At 29.9% G+C, this 9,823-nt stretch overlaps 1 protein-coding gene across 1 annotated transcript in view; it reads right to left on the minus strand.

Annotated features, from left to right (window-relative positions):
• Positions 1–5,786, minus strand: part of Si (sucrase-isomaltase) — a 75,062-nt gene extending 69,276 nt beyond the window's left edge. Inside the window, exons 1-2 of the mRNA XM_047564496.1 lie at positions 5,669–5,786; positions 4,113–4,240 (exon numbers count right to left, since the gene is read on the minus strand). Coding sequence (XP_047420452.1) covers positions 4,113–4,240; positions 5,669–5,786 — 246 coding nt within the window. The remainder of the gene's footprint in view (positions 1–4,112; positions 4,241–5,668) is intronic.
• Between the last annotated feature and the right edge of the window lie 4,037 nt (positions 5,787–9,823).

Below are 9,823 nucleotides of genomic sequence, written 5' to 3' on the forward strand. Positions count from 1 at the left end.
ACATAGGTAAATGATTTGGAAAAAGTGTAAATGTATTGTTTTAAGACAAGAAATAAGAGTATCATAATCACATTCTAACAAAATTTAAAAATTTTTAATACAATAGACTTACATTAAATTTCTTGAGATATACTGTATTAGTGTCCTAGGGCTGCCATAACAACATGGGAAAAGGTGGCTTAAAGCAACAGATATTTATTCTCACAATTCTGGCATCTAGAAGTTCTAACCTAAGGTTTCAGCAAAGCCAGGCTGCTTTCGAAGGTTCTAGGGAAGAATCCTTCCTTGTCTATTTCTACGCATCCATTGGCTACTGTCTTGGCATTCCTTGACTTGTAGTTGCATATCTTGCATATCTCCAATCTCTGCTTCCATCTTCACAGAAGATCTTTCTTCTTTGCCTTTGTGCATAGTCTTTTCCTTTTATAAGTCACTAGATTTAGGGTACACCTTAATCCAGTATGTCTTCATATAAACTAATTACATCTGCATAAAACTTATTTCCAATTAAGGTCACATTCTGGGGCTGTACATGGACATAAATTTTTGGAGAATATCATTTAACTCACTACATATACATACCAAAGTATGTATTATATGTATGTATATGTATGTGTATGTATGTTTGTATTAATTTAAAAGCATATATTCCAGAGTTGAAGCTATCCAGTCTCTTGTATTTTGTTATGGCAGCCTGAGCTGACTAATACATAATAAAAATTATGACTATTTTTAGAATTATCATGTTGACTCTTTCATAATTTCTCATTATTATAAAATAAATATGCATGTCTTTTATAATGAAATCATGCATACAAAAAGATAACTACAATCAATTCTTTATTTTTAATTATTTTGTAAACATGATCCATTTTCTTTTTTTTTTTAACATGGATAAACATTGAAAACTTTTATTTATTATGCTTATTGAAGGAAACCAGGTACAAAAGGTCACATAATGTATAAAGAAACTGTGGCATATATATATAACATGATCCATTTTCAATGATATAAAATCCAAGAGAATTTTTTCAATTGAGAAAACTTCAGGAAATTTATAGAAAGTTATCATTTTGATTAAATTCAATCTTAACCACCTTGATTGGACAAAATAATATTTATTCAAATGGTATGCCTCTCATATTTAAAATTTTAAGTATAAATCATTGCTGTAAGTGATCACTTGAGAAGATGAAATGTAACATTTGAATGTATTTTAAAGAATCTTCCAATGTATTAATGAGAAAATATTATCAAAATCATAGAATTACAAATAATGAAAATTTTCAAAAACTAAGTGATGGAGTTTGAATTAAAATCCCATTTGAAATTTACTTCTCCTAAAACAGAAAAAGAGGAAACAATGTTTAGGCCCTTTATCTAATTTCAGATAGATTTTACTTTTTCATTCATTCATCATTTATTTTTAATCAATTTTCTATAATAGAAAATATATTACCTTGTAAAATCATCCAATTAGAGAAAATTATAACACCTTGGCTAATGAAGAATGACAACTGAGTTCATGGAACATAAGCTAACATTGAACTTTGCACGCTGCAGTTCTAATTCCAGCTTTGTCTCAGCACTAACAGAAAGACCCTGTCATGTTCATTTAGAATCATAGAACTCTAAGTTCCCATACAAATCTAAAATTTAATGAATGAGATTTTGTTTCACATCAGACTCTCATCAGAATTATTTTGCTAAATTTAATTTTTCTTGTTTAAAAATATCAAGAAACATTGAAATTCATTTGAGGGTTAGGAGCATAATTCAGTGGAATCAGTTGACATAAACTAAGCTTTTAAAATAAGTTCATTTTGGCTATTGTGAATCACATTTATTGCAGCACAATTCATAATAGCCAGATTATGAAATCAACCCAGATGCCTATCAATAGATGAATGACTCAATAAAATGTGGTATATATAAACAAGGAGTTTTACTCAGCCATAAAGATAAATGAAATGATGCATGCTGGAAAATGAATGGAAATGAAGAAAACCTTGGTAATTGAAATATTAGAAACAAAAATTGAGAGTTGAATGTGTTCTATCATGGGCAGAAGCGGAGCAAAATAAGGGAAATACCAGGGAGATCAGATATCATAAAAATATAGGGAAGATCAGTGGAGTAGAAGAAGGAAATCTAGAGGGAGGGAGTAGGGATGGGAAAGGGAAGGAGATACGGAATGCATTTAACAAAATTCCATTATATGCATATATGAATATGCCACAGGAAAATTCATCTTTGTGTACAAGTAGAAAGTACCAACCAAAAATTAATAAATAAATGAGTGAAAGGAAGATGCATAGAGGAGAGAGGGAGAATAGAGAGAGGGAGGTGAGGAGGGAAAGGCGGGGGAAATGGGGATTGAAATCAAATCCCATACAAGTATGATTTTATCAAAATAAACCCAACTACTATGCATAACTATAACACTCTAAATAGAAATAAATAAACTCACTTTGTTTTCTAAAATAACAGATGAAATGTATTTGTGAAAGTTTAATGTATGTAATTAACAAGTTTAATTTGTTTCACATTGAAAACAGTCTTCAGTAACCTAACAAGTTAGATTGACATTAAAGACCAGTGGTAGGCATCGACATCCTAAATCATTGGCCTAAATGTTGTTTGTCTATAAGACTTTTGAGGCACATTATTGTTTCTAATAGTATTCTTCATTAAGCTTTAATCATTTCTTGAGTAACATGTTAATGAAAGAGAATATCTGGTTACTCCTCCATGAGTCACAGTTTGATCAGAGGGTAATCTAAAGGAACTACTCTTTCTCCTATTTCTACTATTCCTGCTATTTCTATTTCTGTGTCATTAAAGAAAATCTCATGTATTTACAATTTTGTTGCAAATTAATCAGAAAATTACATGTAAATTATGATGTAGCAAAGGTAAGATGAGGCTAATAGAAATAGAAATTTTATAGTTCATTCAGTAATCTTGTGTTCTGTAGGGAGAGTGATAGAGGTGAGATTTAGACATACATATTAGGTAAGTTGCTAACAGTGGAGAGATATATACATATGCATATCATTAATCTTTTTCCTACACAGTATTTTTAATAAAAAGGAAGAGTTGCTGGGTGCAATGGCACCTGCCTGTGATCCCAGTGGCTTGGGAGGCTGAGGCAGGGGGATTGCAAGTTCAAAGCCAGCTCAGCAATTTAGTGATGCTCTAAGCAACTTTACTAGAACCTAAGCAACTTAGTGAGATTCTGTCTCAAAATGAAACAAAGGGGGCTGGGGATGTAGCTCAGTGATTAAGCAACCCTGGCACCAAAAAAAAAAAAAAAAAAAAAAAAATCAGTTTAGGATTATATGTATATAATCAGCTATCTTTAATTTTCTTCATTGTGTTTTTTTCTCTCCTAACTGCCAAATAATCAAAAAATAATATTTTTGGAAACATAAGTGTTCTTTTATTTTCTACAGATTATTTTTAATGCCATCATTTCAAATACTCTAATAGAATATAGACACGGTCACTCAAAGGTTCCATACTGTCAAGTTAAAAACCTTTTTTTTTAAAGAAATCAGCACGAGAGATTAAAATATTATAAAGGTTTGTAACATTAATAATTATTAGTTAAACATGGATAAATTTTAGTTTGTTAATTTGAATTGAACAGCAGTATAGAAAAGCAAACTCAGCCATTTCAATTAAGATGCCCTTCAATAGACGAATGGATAAAGAAACTGTGGTATACATACACAATTGAATATTCAGTCATAAAGAAGGATAGAATTATGGCATTTGCAGTATATGGGTGCAGCTAGAGAATATCATGCTAAGTGAGATAAGTCAATCCCAAAAAACTAAAGGCCGAATGATTTCTCTGATAAGTGGATGATGATACATAACAGGGGTAGGAGGGAGGCAAGAATTATAGAGGAAAATCAGGGGTGGGGTTGAGACGGGGGAAGGAAAAATGATAGAATTAGACAAACATCACTTATTTATATGGAGCTACAAAAAAAGATAAATTTAGCCTAATTTATGTCTAGATTCTTAAGTGTATGTAATTATCCAGTACTGAGCAATTATCTTAATGTAATAATACATAGAAACATTAAAGTGTTTTTGCAGACCTGTGTTGGAAATTGATCTGGAATGCAGTTTATTCTCTCATTGATCGGATCATTTAATGCAGTAGGACATTTTCCTAGACTAGAAGGGTTTGCTGTTGTAGCTGGAGTTGAAGTAGCATGACTCAATTCTGGGGAAGAAAGTACTTAGTTAAATAAGACATGACATTAAATTATTTCCACCAGACTTTTTCAAGTAATACATATTTTTTGTTAAAAGAGCACATGAATATATACTAAATGAAAACTTTAAAATGAATTTTCCATTTTAAAAGATGCCAAAATTCAAGCCCTAATAATAATAAAAAGAACCAAATAATATTTTAAAATACTATAGTCTTTGATTTCATTTTAAAATACTATAGTCTTTGATAACTAGCTTAACAATGTAGTCATTTCAATTGTATTTTCTCTTTCCCAAACTATTTCATTCCTTCTTTTTATATTGTTTTAGGAACTGTTTCATCTGATTCTGTGAAATTTAAATTCTCACTGAAAAAAAAAATGAAAGAGAATTTTTAAAACTTTTACAGGAATTAACAATTAGAGAATATTTCATAGTAATGTAGAATTCGCTGTCTGATTCTTCAGGAAAGCAGAATACATTCACATATTAAAAAGGAAACAGAAAGTACATTCCCAGTGCACTTACAATTTGTGTTTTACAGATGAAAAATGAAGATGGAGAAACAGCGAATCGAAGAGTGCAGAGAATTTCACAAGAGATTGAAAAAGAGAAAAACAGGAGGAAGAAGATACTTTGAAGGGAATAATTTTATAGGTAAAGAATAGAAAGTTAGGAATAGCAAAAAAAAAATAGATTTTACCTCCATATAAAAAAGAATATCATAGGAATCATATATGTTAAAGATAAAATTTGATTAACAATATAGCGAGCTACTGCTGAAAGAAGGTAAAGCAGTAGGAATTCCTAACTACTGTTAGACTAGAATATAATGTGTAACATTCTTTCCAATTCTGTTTTGGTCCAGAGAATGATAAAGAAAAAGCAAGTGTATTTTGTGACCCACAGTAGTATGCAGCAACTCTAAATTAGAACAGACATATTCAGAAAAAGTTTATTAAATACCTCAAACCTTGATTCACCTTTCATCTATTTTATTTTGTCATACACCTTCTTTCTCCTTAAAAATTTGATGAGGAGAGAGAGTATATTCACCACATTCTTCACCTGCTTTGGAAATTTCTGAAGGCCACTGCAAAAATCTAGATTTTCTCATTAATGAAAACAATCTCACTAGTAACGAGAGGCAACTATTCCATCTTACATTGCCATCTTCATCCCTCTGTCTCTTTGCTCTTTCTCAAGTAATGGAAAAGTCCATTAATGTCAAAGCACATGCATTCTTAATTACACAGGGTTTTCATTGAAATAACCAGAAAATAATGATAGAAAGTTGAAGCGATTGTGTAACTTGCTAGAGGTCATCCTTCTCCTGTTTCATCTCTCATAGATTATCTTTTTTTTTAATCATTAGCTATTATGAAATAACTTTCTCTTAACTTCACTATCATGTGTAAGAATTTTTTTTACTTACCATCAACTGCAGGTGTTTGAGTTGCTAAGACAGCAACTAGGGCAATAGCTATTATAGTAACTATTGCAAAAAGGACAATCAAAGAGATTTCTAATCCACTAAATTTCTTCCTTGCCATCTGAAGAAGGAAAGGAATTTGAGATTAAAATATAAAGTATATAATGTATAATGAACCACCATCAATTCTCATGAAATTAGGTATACTAATTTTTACTAAGCAAGAGACAAGCAGAGGGACAGTTTTATTGGTTTACAATCTAAAATAGTATGCATTGACAAAAATGTAAGCAACATATGCAACTTTTAGCAAAAGGAGCAGATTAATTATACACATTACAGGGTACACTAAGTCATAAACAAGGGAATAACCCGTTCCAAGTTGTTGTGCCTTACCCTCTTATTTTAAGGCATTATTCAAGTCAAAGAAAGCTTTAACTTTCAACGTGTCTCCTAATTTTCACAGTTCTTAATTCTGTGAAGGAGATGTTCTTATTCACACTTTCCTGATCAGAAACTTAAAGCTGAGAGATGTTATATTTCGAAGTAAAATGATAAAGTTCTACCTACTCTAACTCATGTCTCTTCAATTGCAAGTCTCATTATGTAACAATATTGTGGAGACATCTAAGTATGTATATTGGGGTGATGGTATATATTGGGAAATGTTATATTTTAAAACATTTTGAACTATACGATTGTGAGTTTCTCTATGAAATAAATAAAATATACCAAACACATATTTATTTTAGATAACTTTATTATTAGATACAACATATGGAGGATACCTAAAAGTAGATTGCAAAGAACCTTTCTCAAATAATTATTTTAAATCATATTTAAATTAATCATGACCATATAGCTCTCATTTTTTCTACTCTTTAACTAAAAAGCACTTTCTGTATTCCAGCATACACCCAGGTAGAATTTATAATTTTTTATGGTAAATGCTTTCATTAGTTGGTGAAATACTTTTTAAATCTTTTATTCTTATTTCTTTCCTCAAAATGGTTCCTCTTCCTGTGACTATCCATTACCAAATCATTTACCCAGTTGTCAAAACATAAAAAGTTCCTTTCCCTCTCCCATATTTTTTCTATGACATTCAATAATTCAACAAGTTCTACTGATTTTACCTCCGAAATGTCTTCAACACTATAACTTTCACCTACCCCAACACTTCAGCATTGTTTGAAAAATGGGTCTTCTTATATTCCATCCCTCCCCAAATACTCTGCTAAGGAAGTTGAAACTAATGCCCAGTTCATATGTCAGGGTCTCTGAGTGGATTCCTAGTCCTAGAGGCAGAATTAATCTATCTTTTCTTTATTGCAATTATTTATGTCCATGTAAATTTCCTGTCTTTCACAGTAACATTCTTAATAGAAAGAATGATTAAAAAGTAGTTCAGACTAATACTGAATAATCTCATGCTTACTTTTTAATGGATGCCATATGAATGGACATTTGAAGATTACATTAAATTTGAGCATATATTATTCAGTTTTTGATATGTTAACTAAAGTGTCCTGAAATGATAATATTCAAAGAAATTAAACAGTGTAAGTTTAGCACGTATGTTACATTTAATCAAAACAATAGGTGATATTTACAAAATGAAACCCAATTGCTCAATGTTACATGAAAATTAACATGGTCACATTTAATGTTTATCTTTAAATAAGGATAAATTTCACTTAAGGAAATATCCTATTTCAGTCTTAAGGAGCCAATAACAAGTATTGTGCTTTTCATTTTGCAAAGGGAAATTTTAAAAACACACATTATCATGACAGAAATCTTCCTTTACCTAAAAAATTTAAAACAAAATAATGTACCAAAATAAGATTACTCATATTAACACTAACAAGCAACACATGCTAAAATTATTCATATGCTGTAAGTGGCAATTGTAGTGATTATATTTTATATCAAGTAATAGTAATTTCAAGCATTGAACTTAGGGGGGAGTTGCATATTGATACTTTTATTCAAAATGAATATTTTGTGAGATGGTAACTTAATGACTGGTTTTTTAAAACTCTTCTAGAAAACATTAAATTTTCTATAAAACTAGCATTCCATTCTATGTAGATTTTCTTAAAGTATATTTCATCATACTTACATGATTCCTCTATTTTTCAAAAATATTTACCTTTCCTAATTTTTTTCTATGTAGAACAATTAAAATAAGCTATGATTTCATGTATCTGTGACAAAAATTATACTGAAGAGCTGGACCAAGAAAACAGTCTCATATATTGAAAAATATATAATTTTTTCCACAGTTTTTAATGAGGAACTAGATATTTAAATGGCAATGAAAATATTATTTTGTTATTTTGAACATGCACAGATAGATGGAGATAATACTGATGTGAATTAAGAAAAGATATATTTACTTAGAAATATGTAAGTAACAAAGTAATATAATCCATAGACTTACCTTTCATAGTCTTTTCTATTTGCTATGTTGTTCCAAAGCTGGGTAAGACTGTTAAAGTAATGACCATGGGAAATTACTCAGGTATATATTGACCTACTCATAAAGTTTTATTACACACTCACTAGCCTATCAATATGTAATATACTTCTGTTCAACATGTAATTGTAAAAAACCTTAACCCTGAAAGAAGTTTGTATAAATAATCCTCTCTGTGAATCTGAGTTAATTAATAACTATGTTCTTTGACAGTCTTTGACTTCTAGAAGCTAAGAACTATCTTAAGAACACAAGAGTAGTTATTGCAACTGTTATTTTCCTTTTCAAAACTGTATTTTTTTCATCATTTGGATATTAACATAACATCTCATTGTGTGAAATTTAAATTTTCACTGGAAAATATAAACATATTTCAAAAATTGGATTTATAAAACTTTTGGAACAACTAGAAATTAGAAGACGATATTTCATAAAAATAATCCATGTCTTGCCATTAACCTTAAATTTGAAGAACTGACCAAATTCATAAGAAAAAATTATAAAAATAAAAACATATGAATAACCAATTCAGAAATAAAGTCAACATTTTATTAATCTGCTTATTTATCATGTATATTACAAATTTTTGAAAAATCATGTTGTAAACACTTCACAATTCATATAGTAGAATTTATAGTCAATTATACTGCTAATTTAAGCTACTATACTTTTGGGAGCAAAGGATTTGATGTAAGAGACCTGAGTATAAATTCCAGCTATACTGTGGATACCTAAGAAATCATTGGCAAATTTGTTTACTTATTTAAGCCTACATCTCTTTATCTACAAATTGTTAAGTACAATACCGACCAGCAGGGTCACTGAGAGAATTATGTGAGCTATTATAGTTTATTATTATGGTGTTACTATCACAAAGAAAATTGAATTTGAATAGTATTTGATTTCTGTACACCATCTGCCACTACCCTTTCACAAGAACATGCATTAAAATAATGTGGTCACACAGAGTAGGACAACTAACTTTAGGGCAACCTCAATTTGAGTAAGAAAAGAAAAAAAGAACTGCATGACTGAAGTACTATAAGACTCAGGAGAGATATAAACTTTCAGTTACATGGAAAAATAAGAGAAGAATTACCCTTAGAATGGCCTCAATGGGCAGAACATTAAGTTCAGTGTAACAGAACTCATAAGTAATTTATTCCATACTCATAGACCACATAATCCTAAATGTGGAAAATCTCATTAAATCCACTGAAGTCTCCTGGAAACAATATGTGAATGTAAGAAGGTCATAAGCTATAAGGCCAATATAAAAACTCCAACCAAGCTCCTACATGATAACAATGAACAGTTTGAAATTGAAACTAAAACATACAAACACACAATAGAAAATAGTTATAGCAGCACAAAAATAAGTACTAGGATATAAATCTTTAAAACTATATGCAGAATATCTGTTATGTAAACCTCAAACTTTTGATGAAAAAAATCAAGGAACATCCAAATAAATGAAGAGACGATCACTTTCATGAATCAGAAAACTTAATACTATTAATCTATTGATTCTCCACAATCAGATCTATATATTCAATACAGTCAAAATCAAAATCCCAGCAAGTAGAGACAGATGAACTGATTGTAAATTTTGCCTATGATTTTTATAATATTTTTATTCATAATTTCCCCAAAATGGAAAAAAATTGAGGTGTCAA

The sequence above is a fragment of the Sciurus carolinensis genome, chromosome 9 (genome assembly GCF_902686445.1).
Source record: "Sciurus carolinensis chromosome 9, mSciCar1.2, whole genome shotgun sequence".
NCBI lineage: Eukaryota > Metazoa > Chordata > Mammalia > Rodentia > Sciuridae > Sciurus > Sciurus carolinensis.